General features: G+C 35.9%; 1 protein-coding gene across 2 annotated transcripts in view; it reads left to right on the top strand.

Annotated features, from left to right (window-relative positions):
* LOC102235150 (glutamate receptor ionotropic, delta-1) overlaps positions 1-24,804 on the top strand; it is a 233,988-nt gene that overhangs the window by 173,835 nt on the left and 35,349 nt on the right. For both annotated transcript variants that reach the window (XM_005804171.2, XM_023328070.1), the window contains exons 5-6: positions 12,650-12,703; positions 24,185-24,358. In XM_005804171.2, the coding sequence (XP_005804228.1) occupies positions 12,650-12,703; positions 24,185-24,358 (228 nt within the window). The remainder of the gene's footprint in view (positions 1-12,649; positions 12,704-24,184; positions 24,359-24,804) is intronic.

Raw genomic sequence — 24,804 nt, 5'->3', positions numbered from 1 at the left:
TTCATAGCACTAGAACAGTAGAATAATTTTTTTTTTTCTTACTTTGTTTATTCTTTTTTTCAAATACAGAAATGTGTTTATACTGGGGTAACATGTCTGTACAGGATATGCATTAAATACTTGGCTAGACTCATTTTGCATAAAGCATCTATCAAGTCTGGCATGGATGCAATCAGTCTATGGTTGTGCTATCTTTCTCTTGTCAATACTGCATAGTTTGTTTCTGGGCTTTGGGTCAGGCCAATTTGCTGGCCAGTTAGGCACAGTGATGCTCTGCTACTGTAAGTAAGTGGCAGCTCCTTTACAGACTCGAGGCTTGGTGCACACCGTTGGTGTGTTGTTTATTCCCGTTACTTATGCACCTTTTTTGACCACATTTTTGTCCCGTCCAATGCCAGCTTACTTAGTCGTGATTTTGTGTGGCTCAGGCTTCTTGTGGTGAGCGTCAATCACTAGTTGCTGGATGACTTCCACATGATTGTGTAAACCACACTACTGCCGTAGCAAAACATTTTTGTTTTAGAAATACGTATTTATCAGTTTGTTGTAAAATAAAAAATGTCATCAGTTTTATTCACTATAAACCACAATCAGCAAGATTACAGAGATTTACACTTAAAATGAATCACTCCACAAATCAATGAGTTTCACCTTTATGATTTGCTTAAGGTGCTCATATTCAGCTATGAGGAAATCTAATAAGTTGGTATTTGACCAATATTTGACAGTCAGTATTCTCATAGTCAGAAACTATTGTCACAATATAGAGAGATGTTTTCTTAGAGATGCTTACGACTTTTAATGTTGTGTTTGGCCTTTTTCCTCTGATGATTTACTAATATCCAGTTGAAAAGTCCACTGCTGATTGCTCCCTTTCCCCCCTGTCTCTTGGAATAGTATCCTCAGAATTGAATGCTGCTCTTTTTCTTATTCTTTCATCAAAAAAGAACTACATCCTGGTATCCAAACAAGTCAATTTTCAGTCTAATTCAACCCACAAATTGACATCCTGAAGGTTTCTGGCTCCATCCAGTTGAGCATTGGCCTGCTTTGGTCAAATTGAATTCTCATTCATCAGCATCTTTGGAAGCCGGTCTGTCTGAGTGGCTGCATGAGTGCCTGTCTTCAAATAGAAATGCCACAAGTGTTGAGTTTCATCTGGGCAGTCTTGTTGGGGATCCTTGAATCTTGGGCAATCCGTGGAATAGATGGCTGAAAAAAGAGGTTTTATTCTTCATAACACTTTGATAAGGCAGTGTAGTACAAAAAGGTTTCCATGCAAAATATTGCGGTTTTATTGGTCCAACTTTGTTTGTGCCAGATACAGAAGATCAGAGATATGTAGAGTTATGCCAACATTTTAAAATGAATAAAAAAATGGTATGGAGAGTCGTGTAAATTGCACGTTCCTTTTGGCAGTGTATGTTCAATACCAAGGCATAACAATAATAATAAAACAGATTTATGTTGGGGGTATCTCAGAATATTTTATTTGAAGCAGTGTCATAATTAACGCCTCTTCTTTTTTTCCTTCCTCTTCAAACCTCCCTTGGTACTGGTGTTTTAGCATTAACATCATGTCAAAACTTAAACTTTCACACTCCCACACTCTTCAACACCTCTTGGTTTCCCACGATGCTCTGAGAAGACATGTCTCACGATGTTGTAGATTAATTAGGATGAGATTCATGGAGACCTCTAGCCCAGCTAACCTCCTACAGCTGCCTCTCTCGTACATTCGTGCCTGTTTCTTTTGTCTGCCCACTTATGCTGCTCACTTTTGTTCAGTCAGGACCTTTTGGGGGAGATTGAAGCTGCCTACGTTGCCTCTGATGTTCAACTATTTAAAATGCGTCCCTTCATTTTTCAGGAGAATTACAGTTCTATTAGGGCCGTTTTCTTCTTACGACTCTTAAGAAAAGAATTCACCATCATGTGGTGTCATTTTGTTAAGGTCTTTGCCACTGTGTTCCCAGGCTTTTCACTTCAAATTGTCCTTTTTTTTACGGAACCAAACAACAGAGGCAATAGGAGCTCACCCTTACATAGGAACAAATAAAACCACAAGCCAAAACATTTTGGCATGCATTCAGTTTTTCCCTATTATTTACTTGAATGACCTTTTTGAAAAGTCTCCCCCGCTTTACTCACAACAAAGAAAATCAGCCACTGACCTCTTCTTATTACGAGCAACTTTCTTAATTGCACAGCACAATTGACTATTGATGGAGGTGCATGTTAAAATTCAAATCGGGATCTCACTTCTTGAATCTCAGTAGGATTTTCTTTACTGTAAGTCAAGGTGGATTTCCGCTACTTTTTCCCCTTTGAACCATATGGCTTATAGCCTGGTGCGGCTTTTCTGTGGATTTTTCTTCAACCACCAGGGGGCTCTTTGGCAGGAAATGAATCATTGGAAGTCAAAATTGGAAATCAAAGAACAAAGCACTCACTTTCATTTAGAACAAGCACATGCTAGCAGCAGGCATGACGGAGAAATGTTTTCAAACTCATACCCCCTCAACAAATAACCACACAGAGAAGTTCACATGATGCAGCTTTTAAGTTGAAGTCTATCGATCTGGCAGTACAGATTTATTAAGGATGCGGCCCTCTGCTGCGCCATTGTGAAAAACTGAGAGCGGCGGAGATATCAGCGGCTTATAGCCTGGCGCAGCTTATATATGTACGTTTCCAGTTTTTTTTTAAACTTTGCTTATAGTGAGGTGCGCTCTATAGTCCGGAAAATATGGTATATTCCAAAAGCAAAAACAGGAGATAATGGCTTTTTGCTGCAGGCATTGTTTTGCACACAAGGATTTGGATACTTGTTAGATCCTTAAAAATGCCCTTGAGAAGCAATTTGCGATACATTGTAGTGCCTCTTGTCTACATACTCTGAAATTCCTTTTTATTGTTGTCAATATCAATGATTTTGATAGAACAATGATGGTTGGATAATGTTATTGGGGTGCACGATAAAGTGCTGTAGACTATTTTTTGCATTCATATTCTGAAATTATGATCACAAGACCATCTTCATATTTTAGTCTCCCTTATTGCTTTTTTTCGTCACTCTACTCTGCTGGCAGTTTGTCTACCAGCTGTAACTTTCAGGCACTTTTCACAACACAGCATGAGAGTGTACCCTGGAGCAGAGATTACAGCAGTCGACGTGTGGAGTTGTCTAAATGTGTGAGTGTACCTGGAGGGCAGTACTTCCTTGGAAGTACTATGAGAAACAAGTCCACAGCACATGCCGGGGCTGAGAGGCTTTCTGAGGTTGCCACCATGGTGGCAGAAGGGTTCTGAACTGTAGAGTTACAGAGCTCAGCTGTTCCCTAATGTAAGTAAAGAAACTGATTTTAGCTTTCAACTTCCAATTAAAATATATAAAACTAAAGATAGACTTCCAACATAGAGTCACTTGAAGAGGATTGGTTAAGAAGTTGAGATTATTTGTTGTGTTGTCAAGAGAATATAAGATCCTTAATGCATGGTAAATGGCTAATTAGCTGTTTTAAAATTGAATCATCTTGTTATGGAAGGCAGTTATTGTATTTAAATCCATATCAAGATTACTTTATGGATCCCTTAATAATTTTGTCCAAGTGACACAAAATACAGTAAAATTAATTACATACATGAATGAATGAGTGAATAAATAAATAAATAGAATAAACTAAGAAAGTGAAATAAAATGTATCTCATTATAAAATCAAATCATTGGTTACAGACATTTGCTGCGTAAAGCTGTGGGGATAAATGACCTCCTGAAGCGTACTGTCCTGCAGTCCAGTGACAGGAATCTTTTCAAAATGGCTGCTCTCTTGCTCAGCCAGCATGAGGTGAAAGGTGTGACTCTCACAGGCCAGGATTATCTGTGCCTTGCTCCAGCAGAACCTCTCAAAGACAATCCCTGAAGACTCCAAGCATCTTGCTCACAATCAAACCAGCCCTGTAAATGAGTTTGTCCAGCCGCTTCCTGTTCTGTCATTCATCCATCACAGCAGATATTATACAGCATCAAATAACAGAAATATTTAGTAAATGAGACCCAATGACTTACTTTTTCAAACTTTAACAGGTTGCTATAAACAAAGAAATTCTTAATTTATTTTAAATGAAGTCATAAATTTCAGTCATTTGTTAGTACTATGTAATTAAATATTGCAATGTGGTGAAATGACTTGTCTTAAACTCAAAATTTGAAGTCTAAGTATTTGATAGCAGTTTTTAGATGTATCTACATGAGCAAACTATAGAATTAGCACATGCTACAATTAGTTGTAACTCAAGTAAAGCAAGCTGGTATAAGCCAGATTGAGTCGGTCTAAAATCAGAGGTGCCGCTTATAAGTTGCTAACTGAAGTTTGAGACATTATGAAGATACTGTTTCCACACAATGAGCCACTGTGTTTATTGTGAACAAAATTAATTTCAAACAGTTCAAATTTTTTTCAAAAGGAAAAACTATGGAAATGCATGAAATATCAGGAAAAAAAAACACACTGGCCAAAGCAGTACTTTTTCTGATGTCTCATAAAAAGGATACGAAGGACAATTTTTGCTGCGTTGAACATGTAAGCTTTAAAACATTAAGCAGAACTAATTCAATTCTGTCCAGAAAAACAAAACACATATTTTAATCAAAGGTTTGTTTCAAAAATTTCTTTAATAAAATTTGTTTCCTAAAATATTAACATTAACAACCAATAAATATTGCTCCAAATTATTTATACTCTAAAAACTAAATTTTTTGGCAATGCGACATGTGTGTTGGGACAAAGTACATACTTCTTCTGCTTCTAAAGTGCAGTAAATATATTTCTGCATGTCTAAGTCTTCAGCTTCGTCACATAATTCATAAATCAGATCTTGTTTCCTTAAAATCTTAGATCTGAAATTAGTTCATAATTTAGCTGCACACCAGGTGAAATAACATTTTTGTACTTGCAAGTTGCCTCTGTTTAACTGTGGTTGAATGAAAAGATAACATTGAAAGTTTAAAAAAAATTGCTATGCATGCATCAGTCTGGACATAGTAACTTTTTTGCAGAATAGGTAAAAGATAATACAAGATTTTAAAATGATGTACTGCGTAAATTTTCTTTGAGGGTGACAGATTTGTGTTCTGGTGCTATTATACAGTATGAGGATAAACTGCAGTGGGATGATTGTATTATATAGATGAGGAAGGAAAAAAAACAATCGCAAATAAGCTCCTTTTTTTTTTTTTGCTAAATGTGGGGCTCGAAATGGAAAAAAGGATATTTCTTCAAATTAGTTCCAGGAGAGCGTTAGTGGAATATAATGAGATTCTTTTGAAGATCATTTATAAGCAGTACCCCAAAACACTTCTCTTTAAATGGAGTGAACCCAAAGAAAGACTACACACATTGTGATACTGAAATATACTGTGAAAACTGCTCCAAAAGCCTCAGCCCAATGGCTTTTACTGCCTTGGTGAATGGGACTACTTTGGAAGCTCTTCAGTCTGGTGTGACATTCAAAAGTCGTCACACTGCGTTTTAATCCTGTTTGTGAATCACAGACGTACCTCTCACCACATAACAGCCCACAGCTACCCACAGGAATATATCTCTGGAGAGTCAAAGAAGAGCAACTTCATGCTTTCACACACCTACAGCGTGGACATTTTTGTAGTAGTTTCCTTTGACACAAAATTGTATGTGATACTGACACCTCTCTACTCACTCCAGCCAATAAAAACCAGTAGTCTGCAAATAAAAGCATCAAGAGAATATTGGACGGGAAGAAGAGAAGTCGTGGTTGTTGTTTGTTGATGTCAAAAGGGACGATTCACATTGCAAAATATGCCAGAGTTAGCCGTAAAGACTAGTTTTCATCTGTGGTTCCTCAGGGTACAATCAATGTAAATACAACACAGGCACGTTAACAAGCTTCTCCCAACAACAACAAAAATAAATAAATAAAAACGTTTTTTTTTATGTTTTATTTTGTATGTTTGACCTCTCACTTTGTTTTTTAAAAAACCTTTCAACATTAAAAATGGCTGACGAAAATAACAGTGTGCATTTCTACTTGACAAACAGTGTATGCTAACACTAAATGTAACACTTAACTCAGTGTTATGGGTTTTCCTAGTTACACTTATTAAAAGGTAGAGTAAAACCCCAACTGGTGTAGATTCTAATATGCATTATGAGTGGTTTCTCTACAATCTGAATAAAAGATGTAATATAAAATGTTCAGATCTTTCTTGGTCCCATAATGTAAGCGCTTTATATATTCATACTGTCTCAATCCATCCATACAATCTTTCCATTTATCCACTTGTTTTATTTTTTGTCCATCGCCTCAGAAAAGTATCTCATTTTGATTAGAAAATTCTGAAGGTGCCTCATAATGAGGATTCCAATCATGTCTGCATTGTAAGCAAGTGGAAAACTATTTATGCACAGGTAGAAGCTAGCAGCCTGGGTGCCATGGCAAACGGGCGTCAAGATTTGTTTTTAATGAGACATGGCTGTGCTGTTCTCTTGTAAGGCTGGTATGGTTTTGAATACTGACTACTGTAAGGTCAGTAAAGATTTGTTCTGGTCTATTGATTCTACCAGTTGCACTATCTCTTGAGATCTTAGTATTTGTTAGAGAGGTTGAATTTCTATATACAACTCTACTTTTTATGGTTTGAATTGCTCCACAGTTGCGAACCAAGGCCAGTTGGCATCCTTTTCGTTCAAAGCTGAGTTAATAGAGCAGAGTAAGTGTGTTTAAAAGTGTGTTTCCACAGCAACAGTGGCAAGGCTGGGGTCAAAGGGAGTATTGTGAATCTTTTATGACAGACCTCATTACTCCTTCCTGGTTACTTTGTGAGACCCTATCACAGAGGGAACATTGAGAGCTGTGTCTGCTACCGAGACCTTTTCATTGTCCATCTTCCTTAAATTACTGCCAAGAGTCTGTGGAAGCAATTCGCCTAAAATCAACACAAAAAAAGTTTGGTTGCTATGTGCACTGACCTGACCTTGAAATTAGAGTGAATTGCTTCAAATGAAGCAAATGTTGATATTGTATTTATATTTAGGTGAGAGAAGGAGGAACAGAGTGAGTTGAAGAAGACAAACAAATCCATGTTCTTTTAGGAAGAGTTTTTCTTCCTTAACGGGATGAGAAAACCAGGATGTTGTTCCATGTGAAACTGAGTTGGAATGGCCTCATAAAGCATTTAAAGCTGTTAATTATTATGCACTATTTTTTAAATGTAATAACTGTGCAACTAGATCAATAACTTCCTTTGTTCTACTTTAGAAGTAGCTGAAGTGCTGCAGCCAGTTTTGCTTCTCCCATTTTCTGTAGTAATGCTACATTTTTAGAAAGTAAAAATGTGAACTCTAAAAGTCCAAACAAACTCTTGCAAGTTGCACAAGTGCAGACTTTATCAGCCAAAGTGCAAACATTTTGATCTTGGAAAGGTAGCCCTAGAGTTTTACAATTGTTTTTATACTGAACACCTTTAACAGGGTGCCCAAATCCAGCCCTAACAAGATACCTGAATAAAATAAATAGCTCATGACCAGACTCCTTGACATGCTGATGAAGAAATTCATCCTTCTGGTGCAGGTGTGACTGAAGTATGCTGCTCATTCAAAAGAAATGCTTGTGAAATTATTTCAATAATCTCCTGCAGTGTCTCAGCACTTATTTCCTTACAAGTCATAGACTCCACCACCTTCTTATTTGAAATCACACAGCAATTTCTTCATTGTAATTATGCAATTCTACGTTTTAGTTTGCATCTTTCCGCATATAAAAATTTCTAACAGTATTTCTAACAGTATTTAACAGCTGTTGTAGGATGATTTATGTGGCGATCCACCAAAAAATGGGCTGTTGACTGGAGCAGACTGATAACCTGCTTGACCGGCCCTGACCGGTGACCGGCCAGTCAGAAAATAAACTGTTTTGTTTTCTTTGTCAGAGAGCACACTGTCAAATACCACAAGATAGCACTAACAAATCTTACAAGTAGATGCTGCAGATGTTTTTGTAATGTCTGCTTTAGTAATACTTAATGCAAGATGCTGAAGTCTTAATTGTCAGTGGCCGCTATGTTGTATGTGGCATTGCATCACCTATTCTACAAATAAAATTTCTGACCACTCACAGCAGGAAGACAGAATTAAAATATTTTGAATGCTGTTCTTTTGTCTTATGCTTAAATTACTAGAGAAATGTAAATTTCTCTACATTTCAACTAAAAAAAATTACACACAGTGTCAAAGTATTGTACCTAGATGCTCATAGCATTTATCTTATGAGATTGATTTTAGACTTTGATGTGATTACTTTTATGCAGAGAGGAAGATCCTTTCTCAGTTTAACAGACATGAAATTAGCAAGGAACAGATTAAGCAGAATAGTGCAAAAGTTAGATTCCCACACAGCCAACCTTAGGCGCTAGTAAATTAAAACGTTGCTGCAACTAACATCAATTCCGTCTTCGATTTCATACTTCACTTATCTAATTGCATTTTCATAACACTCCTGCTTTCACTGCCTTTCTTGACTTTTTCCCCCCTGGAGGACGATACTGGAGAAAACAATACGCAGCAAAGAATGAGGTCTTCCAGAATGACAGATCAATTATGTGTTTGTTGCGTCAGTACAGATGTAGCTGAGCATCAGATTTCAAACACCATTTCATTCGCAAAGGTTCATTTCCAGGGTGTCTGGTATTGTCAGTGTTTAGCCGGCCTTCAAAAAGGACGCAGAACATTTCAAGCATTGTTGTCTGTTGTGCGCCAAGACATCAATCCCAGCTGGCATTGTTTGTGTTAACTAACTCTCACCACAACACTTGACTTTACCATTATGCCATCTGACAGATTTTGTCTGGAAGAATGAATTATCCCCAAAGAACTGTCGTTTCTCTGGAATGTCAAGGTTTTATCTTCAAGGCAAACAATAGCTACCATTGTCAGATTTTATTTAGAGAGAACGAGATGTTATAATCCGTGATGTGAGAATGGACAGATTGCAGGAATTTGTTGCTATTTTCTCATTACTGCAATTACAAGAAATATTTTTGTGATTATTTGCCATTAGATTCACAATCAGCTCTCACTCATGACAAGCTTGGAAGGTTATCCAGATTACCATTTAATCAAATGCACAGTTGCTTGATTTGAGACAACTTGATTGTTTTTAAGCTTGAATGCAATCCACCTCTTTCATAAAAATATCTTGCTTGCGTGTCATTTATCACCCTAACCTCTTCTCTCACATTGAAGAAAGAAAAAAAAAACATTGTGTGACTTCTATGGCTGCCAGGGAAAAAAGACCTTTCACTCCCTTTAAGTTTGAATAGTAATTCATACATAGTAGTTAATTATTGTAGCTTGTCAGTTTACTTTTGTTAGTCACAATGAATTGACTCTGTAGTAATGACTAATCCCTTAATTGAACTATTGCGTCTTTGCCCAAATACCAGGAAACCATTTTATTTTTTTTATTGTAGCACCTGTCGCAGTATAATTAGAGATATATATAAAAAAAAGTAAAAAAAAATAAAAAAGAACTGGCAAAAGGCTTGTGATGATTAAGAGATGAAAAATTATGGCCCATGTTCTAGAAAGACTGTAGTAATTATTCTGACAAATGATCATTTCATAGAAATAAATCCCTAAACATAATCTAAAATTGTCAAACTAATCCAACACATTTCAATTCAGCACAACAATTAATGTTAGGTAGAACACTAATTGTTCTACCTAACAGATTCATATGCGCTCTTCAATATTATGCAGAACATAATGTTGCATTATAAAACATACAATGTAAAAGGCATATTGAATGTTGGTTACCTATGACAATTTCTGCTGTTCAAACTGCCAATCCGGTAGTGAAGTCAGTTTCTTAATCTCTTCAATATTGAAAGGCATATATAATGGATTATGACTGTCCCTATTCACCTATGTTGAGGCTTTTAAGTAATGTTTGTATATTTTCAAATTGCATTGTTTCTGAAAAATATGCAATAAAAAAGAAAGAAAAACCTGAATGTTCTTTCACCGCAGGACACAAGCTAGACATTGTGAGATGTTTACAGGATTGACGTTACCTTTTCAGCAACATGTACTAGTGAATGCAGAGTAGAGAGTTGTTGTAGGTAGATGGAAACAGCGCTGGGGGAAGTAATATTTTATTGTAAATATGGGGGGGCGGGGCAAACAAATTGTTTTCAGAAGTGAGAGGGACATGTCCCCATCATACATAACCACTGCAATGCCCATGGCTGAAGCTAATTTCTAAAGATATAGAAGAATATTTTGGGGGGGATTTATTGTCTTCTGTGGCCTTTTCCCTGGTAAACTTTACCTCACAAACATCTAGTGTTGCCTTGCTGGTTTGGTCTGGTTCTCCTTGCTAGAGTTTTCTTTGTTCCTACATTTCTTGTTTTAAAAGTGTCTGCCATTGTTTTCTTTTGTTGTTGTTGTGAAAAATTGCCTTTAAAAAATATCTGCTTTTAAAAACCCAATAAATGCTGATTATAAGTTACAGGTTTAATGGCTTTAAAATATGTTTGAGATTTAAGTTTTGTTAAAGTGATACAGCTCTCACATTACTGGGTAAACAGATGCCTTAATTTGCTTTATTGTAACTTGCAAATAAAAGTAGGTCCCATATGTTCTTAAAAGCATTCAGGTCTCAAGATGAAAGAAAACAGACTGATTTTGTCACTGCACCATTGATAGGCAAGCAAATTGAAAATAGCAGTGAACAGTACCTTCATGAACTGCCTGTCCATAAAACCTTTTGAACTTATTTGAACTTTGCATTGTTTCTGTAAATTAAGCATTTTTGTGGCATCTGAAATGTGCCACACTGACATTTTGTAAACGTTGCACTGATCTGCGCATGGAGGAAGTTTTGACGTTTACAGACTCTGCTAATTCTTTTCTGTTTTTTTGGATGGAATACATCCTCGATATTTCAAAATATTTTTGAAACACGCTGTATTGATGCTTGAAACCTAAAGTGAAAAGTTGTGGTTGTACTACTCTGAACGTATTTCTACAGGCATCAAATTCTGATACGTTGAACCATGACAGTCAGAAGTTTCATGGAATCTCAGTGATGACATGGGGGGTTGAAAATTATTTGTGAGATTACTTCACCTATGTTCAAAGCATTTGGAGTCATTATGTGCATTCATTTACACCAAGAACACCAGATTACTCTCTGCTCTCTATCATAACCACCTTACAAAGGGGGTTAGCATAGGGATTAGAGAAATCTGATTTTCTCACCCAAAATTCACCTTTGAATAGAAGGCTTTTGGCTGTGCAGATGGCTTTCAACTTCAGAAAGGAAACACTGTGATAGGAGTGTGGCGGGATAATAAAAGGAAAGATTAAAACTTGCAGAAAAGTGTGTCCTTGTGTTCAGGGGATACCAGGGTTAAAATATTTTTAAAGCATCCTTTGTCCTAACATGTGGTTTTTCTTCAGTCCACAATGCTATTTATAAAATAGTTACACAGTTTTTGGAGAAAAGATTACTATGATCATTGTAAACAGTCATTTGCTCAAATTATGGGCACTGTACAGCAGAAAATCAGTGACAAAATCTATCTTCTGGTTAAACAGGCCAGTACTTGGTGAAACCATTATTTTCGTTAAATCAAATCCTGCAGTGTTTTGCCTTGCTTATCTCCAGCAGCCTGACTGACATTGTGAGTAATAATACTCATTATCTAAATGTATTTGGAAGATCAGGTTAAAAAAAGTGAGGTTGGTGCAGTTTCTTTAATACTCCACTCCAGGCTCCATTCTCAAATTCATTTTAAAAAAGACTTTTTACCAAAATACATGTTAGAGGCTAGCTTGGTTTATTGTGCATTGTTCCACTTTATTTCTCCTCTACTCTGAGATCAAATTAGGCATGTGAGGGAGATTAGGAAGCAAATTTAAAGCAGATTTAAAGCAGGGGTGTCCAAAGTCGGTCCTCGACGGCTGGCAACCTGCATGTTTTAGTTCTCTCCCTCTTGGTATAAACAACCTTCTCAGCATGTCTGTTCTCCTAAGGCCTCTAATGAGCCATCATTTGATACAGGTGTGTTAAACCAGGGAGAAAACAAAAACTCAGGACCCTCATGGATCGACTTTGGACACCCCTGATTTAAAGCATTAATCATCAAACCCTGGAATTATGAGCGATTCAATTATCCCATGTTTTTATGTGTTTTGAAGAAAAGCCACCGATCTAAAATGTCAGAGGTTAAATGTTGTGTTCTGTTGGGTCCCAGGACGTGTTGACATCTCTGACAACAAACACTGCAGCTGAAAGAAGCAATGACTGAAGAATAGCCCATCTTAGTCTGTGGTTCTAGTTATAGTAACATGACACAAAGGCTTTTTCATAAAGTTTGTCTTCTGAATATCTTTTAATAAAGTATGACCACATAAATCCTTGATTTTAACCCTTTATTTGAAGAATCCCGTTTGAAATGCTGCCAAGTATTTTTTTATTAATTACGAACTCATTTTTATATTTACTTTTCATTGCTGATTAGTTCTATTTACTGTGCCATCATATGGCCATTCTTGCAGATATTGCATTAAGCTGAAATTAATTTTGATTAATTTTTTTCTCACTGCAGGCCGTTGAAACCAACCTTGCGTCCAAGGACAGTCACTGGGTCTACGCCAATGAGGTGAGGCCCCATGCATACGTACCGCATCTCTGCTCATTCCAGTGGTATTTAACGTCAGTGGCTTCATTAATCCGTTAAAGCACATGTATTCGGTAATTTAAATATTGCTCACAACTGCATTAATGCCCATTGTGTTGTGTTTAGACATGCATGTGAAAGTGATGGAGTGAGCTGGGGTGCAGGTACAATTTTACAGTGCATGCTCGATTTAACAGTAAATCAAGCGAGATAAAATCCGACTTAGGTTGTGTTTTTTTTTTCCTCTAAAATATTTTGTATGACCATAACAATTCTAACAACAAACCAAACGTGTATTAGCTGGGAAAATTATGGAAGCTGTTGTTGCAAGCAGCTCAAAATACCTTACACATGTAATTCATTTCCATAGTCATAATGACTCAAAAAAGGAGAAAGAAAACATTTGCTAATCATGTTACTGCAACTTCATTTTGACCCGAACTAAACCTACACATATATGCAAAACGTTGATTGTTCCTGTTTCCCTTTTTTTAATGTGCATTACATGTCATCATTTACTCTCTTCACGGCTTAGTTGTCTGTCAACAGACAGACAACTATATAATTGTGTTATAATTTCACTCACCTTGGAATTATAACAAGTTCAATTTCAAAAGTGAAACTTATTAAAAAAGACAAACTTAGTAATTTATTGACATGAGCCTTTATTTGCCTAGTTAAATCTGTGGCGCTAAAATAGTTAAATTGTTGTTTTATAATGAATATGAAAACATTATTTGAACCCAGACTTTAACCCTTACTGATCTATAATTGATTGCGGATGAAAATTGTGTCTGTTCTTGTCACAGTCATGTTTTTAAGCTATTTCTGTAGAAATATTGAGCTACTTTGGCTCCGGATGAGAAGTGAAATTCTGTGACAATGTGATAAATAACTCTCAACTCCAAGGTTTACAACAAAGGCAGTCTCTCACATCAGGCTGACAAACTTTAATAAACCAGTTTCCATTCCTGCTTTAGTTGAAAATTGCCCAAGCAATATTTCTGTTTGCCAGTAGCTTAGATATTGATTTACAAAGTTAATGGGGTATGTTGAAAACTTGCCATTTAGCAGACTAAATTAAAGAAGTTTGCACTGTAATGAGCTTTTAAAAACTTTTTCATCTTATATTTCAGCATACCCATATCTGAAATATTGTCTTCTGTAGTATGTTGTTGTACATTTTTTGTATTTTTGAAATTACCAGTAAGGTCTAAAGCTTTTTATACTTTTAACCAGTTTTTGAAAATAGGCTGCAACTAAAAGCAGCCTATTATATATGCATATGTATATATATGCATATATAATAGGCTAATGGTATTTTAATTCCATGATGCCCTTCGTCTTCGTGATTGAAATCATACAATTTACTTGAAAGTAATTTCTTCCTGATGCAAATTTAAAGCGGAGAAGTGTACTGTTTTGTGTTTGAGAGTCATAAAAGTAGTTCTGTTTAGACATAGCCTTGACAAATGTTGCCCTTTCACTTGTAAAGTTTGGATATTTAGGAAATAGCTGGAAATCATTTCTAGTGTTTTCAAAATATGTCCAAAATGAATGAAAAACAACAACACGGTATGGATGAATCAAAGCCACAGACAATCTGAAGACAGTCACTTCTTGAATCTAAATGAGTTCCTCAAACAAAATAATTAACGAGACCCGACTTTTCCTCTTTCCCCCCGTTGTCATGTGACTTCAACTAAGCAATCTAATCAATAATGGTTTACTGCATAAAACGAATCTGATTGTTCCCAGCTTCTAAGAGAAGAGCTGTCTGAGGATAGAAGTTATTAGCACAAAGCAGTTCAAAAAGGCCATCTAAGACATAACTCTAAAAATCCTTGATTTAGCAGTTCATAACTTTATCAAAACATTTCAGTTATAAAAGATGAAGGCAAAGAAGGCATTTCAAAGAGAAATGGGTCACCAAACTAATCAGAACTATGACCTAGTGTTTGTCATAGTGACATAGCCTCAAGAAAAAAAAAAAAAAAGAAATGACAAAAGTTGTGGTAAAAACAGCAAGATTGCCTGTTTTGAATAGTCTGTCATGTAGTAAAATGGACTTTTGCAAGCTCAAAACAGCATGGGCTACAGCTGCATAAAATGTCAAGTCACAATTGTAGCAGAATCAAAATGCTTAATTTGCATAGACTCTCATTGCTCAGGGAGGACGGTGTGAAGATTCAAATGATGGAAAGAAAATAAAATAAATATCTAATAGACTTAGACTTAGACTTAGACTGACTTTATTGTCATTTTGCATGCACAGGGTGTATACAGAATGAAATTTCGTTGCATACGGCTCAGGGCAATGTTTTGAGGTTCCAATGTTGTGAGGTTACTCCAGAATAAAATAAAATACAGTATAAAATATGAATATAAATATGAATATAAAATATAAAGTGCAGGACTGACAGTAAAATGGAAGTTATTTAGCTATTTAGCAGAGAGCTATTTAGTTATTTAGCCAGCAGACCACCACCATCTGCAGACACAGAAAAATCCCAGTTCTCTATCATTTCCTCTGCCATCTTATTTAACTGTGGGTACACTGTAACAATAATTTTTAATAGCTCTAAACTGTAAACCTTTTAGGAAACTAGGTTTATCTTGTTTCAGGTAACCAACTCACTTTTAAATATCACGATTACAGGTTTTCTGTATTTCGAGCAGAAATACCTGTAACTCCCATCACCGAATGTTTTGATAGACATCAGTAAAAGGTGTCAAGAATGTCTCTGACTTCCTCTATGTTGGATATTTTTGAATTATTTGACTTGTCTGTCATGATAACAAATTTTTCTGGATAACACATTGTTCCAGAAGTCATCACTATAAATGATAATGTTGTTACATATTCATGTAATCTGATGGTAATGGCATAGTAATGTAAGAAAACTTTCTAAAAGACCAATAAGCTTTAAATTCTAATGAACATTTAACACTGAAACTGGAAGACATCGTAATTATCTAAAATAAACAGAACAGCAGAAACAACAAGAAAGATCAATCATGAAGTTTCTGTAAACAAGATTTTAGACCAATGCACCAGAGTTTTTGGTTCAAAGAGAGAGAGAGAGAAAAAATAAAAACAATAAATTGTGCAAATGGAAATTATTGAGTCTAATTTATCATGTAATTGATTTATTGTTTATTGTGGCAGACCTATTTGTGGAGTCTTATTTCTAATAAGAAAACATGTTTCAGTTGCAAGACATTTGTAGAGTTTCAAATACCTGATGTCTGGTTTGTGTTAATTTAGTTTTTTAGTTTATTTTTTTTATTCTTCAGTTCTCTTTTAATTTGTACAAATTCCACATTTTGTAGAATGTTGTTGGCCTTATTTCTATCCTGCCTTTTTTTAAGATTTCCTCTTTCTTTATTTCTATCTCCTTGTCTGCCTTTAATTTTGTCAGCCCAGATGAACCAGCCATGAAGCAAAACAAACACCTTGAAATAAGAATAATATAGACATGTAGGGGAAATTTACAAGATTCAATAACTGCTCTTGCTGGCTGATGTTTCTCACCGCATCTTAGTCTTCAGAGCTTTTCTCGTATAAGAAAAAAAATCATAAAAACTCTGAGCTGCTTAGAAGTCTTTTTTTAATCTTTTCCCTCCCCTCCCCATTTTCCCCAGCTACTAAAGCATGAAACACATTGAATCCAAGGATATATAAAACTAAATGATTTATCCACCATCCTTGCTTATCTCAAAGGGGAACGGATGCTTAAAGGAAGGTGTAAAGATAATTTACTTTCATTAATCCATTTAGATTAGATATCTAAGAACTTTCTCACATAGCTTGTGGCAAAAAGACTTTTCTATGCAGTTTCTAATTATTTTAAACTCTTGTGAAAAGCTGCAAACACTCTTTGTAAACTAATCCATAAGCTGCATCTGCAGGGCCGACTCTTTTCATAGCATGCTGTAATTTATTGATCCAAGATGGTGTTTTCTGTTGGTGTTATATAAAAATCCTGAAAGCCTGCTCGTGTTCAGTCTAGCATTGCCACATATCCTGAATGGAAATCACATTTCCCCATTACTGCCTGGTCCTGAAAACTCCCATCAGTCCCAAGTGGCAGTTGCTGCAATCCTGCTGACCATGACTCAGTTGAAATGCACTTTTTTAACCAGGTGATCGTGAAACTCATTGTCATTTTATTAGTCAGCTTCCTGAGCTCCCATCACACTTAAGACCCCACGAAGTCAAAATAAGGCCTCGCTTTTCATTCAGCTCTACTGACAAACCTTTATGCAAATCTATCGCCAGCGGCAACATGCGGTGTGATGAATGTAGCTGTCAGTGTTAAAATCTGATGGTAGTTCACATTGAGAATAATTCAAATGGAATGCATCGCAGCAATCACAAGCAAAGTGTAACCGAAAAACAAAAATATTACTGTCACCTTTATTACAAAAATATAATTGTTTTTTTTACCTGATAAACATTCTTTACATGTTAAAAGTCTGAAATCAATGTTAATAAATTCTCCTCAAGTCAATAGAACTTCCCCCGTCACCCTAAGATTTATAAGTATTAATTAAATCTCGTTATGTAGTTATTTTCCAAGTATGTTCCCATTAAAAAAAGAGGCAGCATAAATTTTTGAGGTGCATAATATATTGAATAGTAATCATTATCAAAATATTAATTGAGAGACACTGACATCTCAAACAGTCAGATGGACCAACTGGGATCATTGCCCACATTTGTATATTTAAAATTTTAAATGGTTGAAATATTAGTTATATAAGTACAGGTTATGCATAGCAGAAAACGTGACTAATCTGGACATTTTAATGCATTAATGCATATTAATCTTATTGCATAGTTGGTAGATAGTTAATCTACCAACTGTCTTAACCTAAAAGCCTCTCTGGTACACAGCAGCGCACCGTTGTGGACCTGACACACAGGGAGTGACGAACAACAACAAAAGGTGAAAGTTTTCCGCGACAGCAGATGGCAACAAAAGTTGAACATTTCTCAACTTTCTTGTGTTGCATTGCTAGCCCACATGTACACACATGCTCAAATTTTCATATGCACAAATTATGCTGGTCACTAGGCTGGTTGTGGTCAAGCGACCTAGTGTTTTTGTCAGTCAACAGATTATTATTACTAAGGCGCTTTACATTCTAAGACATCCATTCTTTTCTAAGCATGCTGTTTGTACAATTGTAGCTTTAGCCTGGCCTAGATTTTAACACAAGGTGAATCTGAAGGCCACAGCTTTATTCCATTATTTCTAAACCACTTTGTCTAAAAAAAGACTGACCAATATGTTCTCGGTGTACAATGTAAAAGCTTTGAAATGGTTTGCCATAATGTGATTTGGGCCAAAGGGCACAGGAATAATAGGCGGGCATGTATTTCAGGAAACCACCCGCTAAAACAGGTTGCTCCAACTGCCAGCACAGCGATCCACATCTGACACAATCTGGTTGATTCAGATGGATTGCGTATCGCGGAAGGATTTGTTGTTTTCTTCCACTTTGAAACATAGGACAGTGACACATGAAAGTGTTTGATGGATTAGGCGGCTGCGCCTGCTGTGACACAACAAAAAAGGACAGTCATGATATGACTGATGATGGGTGACTGCCTATCGAGCCACTGAGATGGAAACGATCCTTTTGATGCAATCTCTGCCACCCTACGTTTAGTGATTAGGTGTATTACTTAAGACAGTGAAGAAATACTTAACTTTCAATTATATCGAAATGGCTGTATGAAATGGCTGCTATCAAAACACTAGATTTGATGTTAAGGTGCTTCCTGTCATTAACCGCATTGAGCATCCATGCAGAAATCCAATTTAAATGTCAAATTTTTTGTATTAACTCAGAAGTGGTAGCCCCAAGAGGCATTCAGTTTCATGATAATAAATTTAAAATGGACCTCTCTTTATGAGCCATCATATTTAAATGTTACAGAAGTTAAATGCATTGCAGCAATTCAGTTATCAATGAGGTTAATATGTTCCCAACTCGCATTACACCAAGACCTGCTAAGTTAGACTGTAATTCATTCTCCATTACTGTGATGAAATCCTCAGCAGAAGTACAAGTACAGATAATGATTTTTGCTGTGCTTACTCTTGGCCTTTTTCAGTATCACTTGTTAGTGTTATGACTGTAAATTATTGGCTCACGCTGTTGCTCAGGATTGTTACAAGACCTCCGTAAAAAAAACGTATCTAACTTTTTTTTTTCTTGCCTTACCACACACTATGAGCCAACTGTGCCAACTCTTTCTAGGTGTTAACCTCTTTGGTCAAGGGGCACATTTCTACTTCAAACCAAACTGAAACGCCCCAAGATATCTCACAATGAAACAGTGATGCGTTTTGGCTTTTGATACCAAGCTGTTTATTAAGTGAAAATAGTGTTTTAAATTTTCAGATTTTCACCAGACAAAATATGGTTTCTGGAAACATCTAGATGGACTGCAGCATGTATCATGCATGTTCCATTTAGCCATTTCAGAATACATGTAAGAACTAAAATACTCATGGCCAACTTTCCCTTACTCTTCCTATGTGTTAGGTCAGTATAATATAGCCTAATGAAAGCTCAATTTTGTCTAGATTTACTGAATCAAACTCCAGGCTACAAACTGCATGGATAAACTATCTCTAGTTTGTAGGGGCATAATATGTTCACCTATAAGACAAAACATTACTTGACTGGGTTCAAAAAAGGAGATGGGATTTTGAAAAAGATTTTTTTGAAAGCTAATCATTAAATGTTTTTTGTTTTCAAAGTTAGCTAATCATAAAATATATTTTTAAAAACTGTCCTTTTTGTGTTTTCACAAACAAGATAAAGATTTTGTAGTTTTCACTGTATTTTATTAAATTTTTATTTGGTGTTGATTTATCTTGTTCAGGTTTGTTCAGTGACAATATTGTAGACTTATGGATCATATGCAGTTCAGACTTCGTCAGGAAAAAAATTGTGAAGTAGACCTTTAGCGTTGATAACAAGATCCATAGTGCATGTTCATGACGCAAGTCACATTTTTCTTTCATTGCTTATTCCTAACCTGCATATCTGTTATGTTCTTATTTCTACCAAGCGTCCAACATGTTGCCACACAAACACTCTCAGGTTCCCTAACATCTTCCATTTCTGACAGTCGATACAACTAGTCAATAACTCTGAAAGTATTTTATCTTATTCTACAAGATAAAAATCTCAATAATAAATGCACATTTAAATCACATCCACATCCAATGCTCATAGTAGCTTAAACATTGTCTGCCATAAAAAGTACCACAATGCCAGTAGTTGCACAGTTTATTGCAAAGGAGAGTTACTTTGATAAGGATTATTGTAATATTTTAATATCACAAGATCTTGTGCCATCCCCACAAGGTCATGCTGAACATCCTTTTGTATTTGCCTGTTTTAGTAAAAGCAAATCAAAGCAAGCCATAACTACTGTATATCAATAAATACACTGTTTTGGCCTCCATCACTACTAATAATACTGGCTTTTGTTTACTGACTGGGTTTTAAAACTTTACTTTTACAGCACACCAAACCCTTGTTTAGTCATCATCAGTGTTATAAAGCAATGCAATTATTCTTTAGCTTTTAACACAAAAGGTTTTACTCCTATTTTTTTTTTAATTATTGTAAGCTCCTTTGTCCCAATACAAACATACAAAACTCAGACCTTAGAAATAAAGCTACCCCAGTTTGCTTTTCATCATTTTCTTAGAATAATAAAGACAACAGAGTTGTCTATTTGTAAAGACAAAAAAGTCAGTGTTACAGAACCAGCTAAACTGCAACTGCATTTTTGTTGAGAGTGGCATTTGTACAAGAGCACTTGTTCCTTCCTAACATGCCCAGACAGTCTGACCTCTACAAATTGTTAGGGATTTGCTTTTGGCTTAAAAGGACATCAACTTTGTTCAAACATTCTGCCTATTTTTCTGACACTGAAAAAAAAGTGCTGCAAAGGTGCTTTACATCCTTATATGTTTTGTACAAAAACCTTGTTACATAGCAATATTTTTTTCAAGTAATATTGACATTTTGATCATAAAAAAATAAAGTTGGTGAATAAAAATACATCAGTTTGGTTAGTTAGGCAGATTTAACTGCTGAATGGGCTGATTTAAAAATATATTACTATTTCTAAAAGTTATAAACAAAATGTAAATGTTTGCATTTGCAAAACCTAATTTTGCATTTTCTTCAGATATTTGCAACCAGTCAGTCAGCTGTCAGTAGTCTTTAATAACTAGCATGCCTTTCGGATGCTAAAATAAAGTTGGATGTTCTTGTGACGCAAACATGGCTTTGTTTTAGTAATTCATATTAATATAAAGTAAACTTAGTAACCCTTATATAAAATCAGTGCTGCTGGTGTAAACACCAATATGTCTTTATGACAAAATAGTTCTCCTTGTAGTAAGTAATAACTGCTACTAAAAAATGAATAATTCAAAGGTACTTTTTTTCCATCATAATCAATATAAACTGACCCATTTACATTTGTCAAACACGTTGCACTTCTTCTCACAGTAACAATGTAATATTAAAGACACAATGCGTCTCCCCTCCATGCAGCTGCTCACCTGACCAAAACAATGAGCGGCTGCTGCAAGTTTTAAACTTGTTGGATAATTATACAATTATCCAATATATAATTATATTTTATACATATGCATTAATGCATTCTAAGCTAAGTTTGGTGTGTGAACTATTAAAAACCACAACATAGGGAGGAAATTAATGCGATTTACTGTTCAATAACCTTGTATAGACTATTTTCAGCTGCTTACAGTCAAATCAACCATGACTTACTCAGTTCACACACAATTGAGGAGTTATTCTAAACTGTTTGAGGTGTTGTAGAGAGAAAACTAACTTGAGTGACATACTGTCTTGCCACAAAAATGATTAAAACTTATGAGTGTGTGAAGAATCTGAGTCTTGATGACTGCAATAAATTAACTCCCTGCTATCTAGATAAATTGATTCAGCTGAAGTGTTACCATAGTGATTTGAAAAGATACTAATGGAGTAATAGGTTTTCTTAAATATGCTCTGTTCAACAAATGAAACAGAAACTAAAAGCAATCATTCAAAATGTACAGAAACGTGTCATTTCTGCTGTGTGTTGCAACAGAAAATACTCACTTCCATATCCAAGTAATTGTTCACATATGGAAAACGATTGTCCTGATAATTGATAAAAAATTTAGCAAATTGCCCCATGTAAGTGGTTATTTCATCAGATTTTTGGTTAATGATAGTCACATCCAAACCCTTTGTTGGAGGAAAGTATCCAAGAGAAAGTCAAGCTAAAGCCTTATACCCACAGAGCTTTGTTTTTCATTGTTACCACCCACTCTCTCTCAGCTCAGCTGTGCGCAGTTTCAAAAACCACCATAGCTTCTATTTAAATGACTGTCATAATTATGGGTAAGAAAAAAAAAACGTTTATTGCTCATAAAAGATTAATAGCATGCAATAAGCAGCACAGAGGGGCTAATTTAGCCTGTCTGTCAGCCAAATTTGATTAGATTAATGTATTTTGGTCATCAGCTGTCATTGAGACATGACTGTGCTGTATTGATGCTCTCAGCAATCTAAGCTACTCAACTGATGTAATTATGTAATAATTGTAGATTTCAGCAGCGGTTTGTGTGTAATCTGCATCTGTCAAAAGCAATATTGTGATTTTACTCATGGGCTTTTTAGATCTTTCACAGTGCAGTTAAATTGGTGATCCATATAGTAGTTATACTGATTTGCAAGACAAAGTATGCATCTTTGCACTTTAAAGTAGTTTTGAAAAATATTTTCCAGATAAGTTAGGCATTAAATACTACAGTACAGGTCTGTTTTTTTTCCCCCACACACAAGATAAACGTTCCATGTTTCAGGTCCAGATCCTGTTGGTCAGTCTTACAGCTGGGTCAAGTTCTGACATGAATGTCACCTGGGATTATGACAGAACACTTGGACTGGGTGGCACTATCAGTTATTAACTTGGACATAGGGTTCAGCTCGGTGAGCCAAGCGACATAATTTGTCTGATTAATGTGTCGCAGCAACTCATGAATATTCATGATTTCCACCTGACTGGTTTCGAAGAGTCAGAAAGAGGCAGAGGAAAAATAGATGAGCAAAAAAAACACCTGAGGAGTCTTTACCTCACACTGTGCAATGGTGACAACGATGAAGGAAGTTAAGAAAAAAAAATTTTTTTTTCCACATATCAGTCAGAAAAAGACGCACATTAAAGGTAAATAAAAAAAAACGCACAGTTAGATAGAACGATGTAGGAAACAGATTCGACTACTTCTCATATCTGGTTAAGAAAACTAATGTGCAAAAAAATTGTCTCGCACAATGTTGAGGTGCCAGAATCTGTGATGTAAAAAAAAACCAAAACGTTATCTTTCAACATTTTTACTGTACAATTTCAGCTGAAAATATACTGAAAAGGTACAACAACCTAATTGCAAATCCATTTGCACAAACAACATCCTACTATGTTAAAGCACCTTCTGACACTATTTTAGCATTCATCTTGATTAGGAGTCTATCAGCATCTCACATCATGACTTATTAGTGACATTTTCCCATTCTACTGTCTAAATATTGTCAGCTTCTTCCTCTCCAAAGGAAAGGAGAAAACGCACTAAACTGTCTCAGTACACCAGCAGTAAAACAGAAGGATTAGTGAAAAAGAGACGAAAACAACTGACTATGAACAAGGATCGAGGGGAGGTATTTTTTTTATTATTATTATTATTATTCAGGTATGTGTGGTCAGGAATAAATCAGCCTTTGAGTTTCGACCCGCCAGTAACCTCACAGCTTTGTCAGGTAGTATATGAATCCAGTGTTTCTCATGAGACTCGCTGTCTGCCTCAGCATTGACCACTATCCTGCTCTGGAGAATAACGGGCGGCAGCAACAGGCTGTGTCTCATGAATATGGATCTGATCCTCAATACAACCCTAGCTCTCGCAAAAAAAGAAAAAAAAGAAAGAGGGAACCAGAAGTAAGCTTCTTTTATTTAGTTTTTTTGTTAGGATGAGAAATTCATATGTATTATTAGCTTTAACTTGTAGATAAGATTAATCTGGATTCTTTTGTTTAAGTAAAGATGTCACTAGGTCTTATTTGCTCAATCAATTTGTATGTACAGAAAATAAATGATCAAGTTGATAGTTCAACCAGTTGCACTATTTTACCTGCTCACTCATGCACTCATCATTCTTGAACAGCGTTTAAAAGTCTAGCTGCTGAAGAGGACAGCACCGCCAACATCCTTCAAGGCTGTCTATTCCCCATTCAGATTTCTTCATGACCGCTCACTGTGCAACAATCCCAGGCTGACATTTTCAGGCTGAGCGTCGTTACTGTCTCAACCGAAATCACATGAAAATAAAACGTCTCTGTTATGTTCATCTTCAGGAAGTGAGCGATGCCGATATAATGGAGTTGATACACAGCTCGCTGGGGCGGATGACAATCATTCGTCAGGTTTTCCCACTGTGGAGGGACACCAACGCTCGATGCATGAGGAACAATCATCGCATTTCATCCCTGCTGTGTGATCCACAGGAAGGCTACCTGCAGTCACTGGAGGTAAATAAAACTAATGAAATTCTGTGCATCATTTACAAACTGAAAGTATAACTCCTTCAGTAAATATTTTAGGATAACCATTCCCAACAAATAACATGTAACCAAGTTCAAGGTTTGAAATCTAACCCTGGATGGCTGTGTTGGTGAGTCTTACTCAACCGCTCTAGCACTATGCCAGACGCGACCTCGTATAACACCCGATTTCTAGTGGGATTCAGAGTAGGGGAGTGGTGTGTACAAATGCATAACAGAATTAGTCACTTCAAATTTTTGTATACTTTTTATTCCATGTCAAATATATGTATTCTAGATATTTATCATATAGAAATCTCAGTAAATAAAGTTAAGTTGGTGCTTGTAGTAGGAGAAAAAAAAAGTTAAAATGATGAAGCACTGTGAGTGGTTTTACGAGGCATTGTTGCTCACAGGATTTCTCTGGTTTTATG

Source organism: Xiphophorus maculatus, chromosome 22 (assembly GCF_002775205.1).
Source record: "Xiphophorus maculatus strain JP 163 A chromosome 22, X_maculatus-5.0-male, whole genome shotgun sequence".
Taxonomy (NCBI): domain Eukaryota; kingdom Metazoa; phylum Chordata; class Actinopteri; order Cyprinodontiformes; family Poeciliidae; genus Xiphophorus; species Xiphophorus maculatus.
This window is presented reverse-complemented; position numbering and strand designations above follow the sequence as displayed.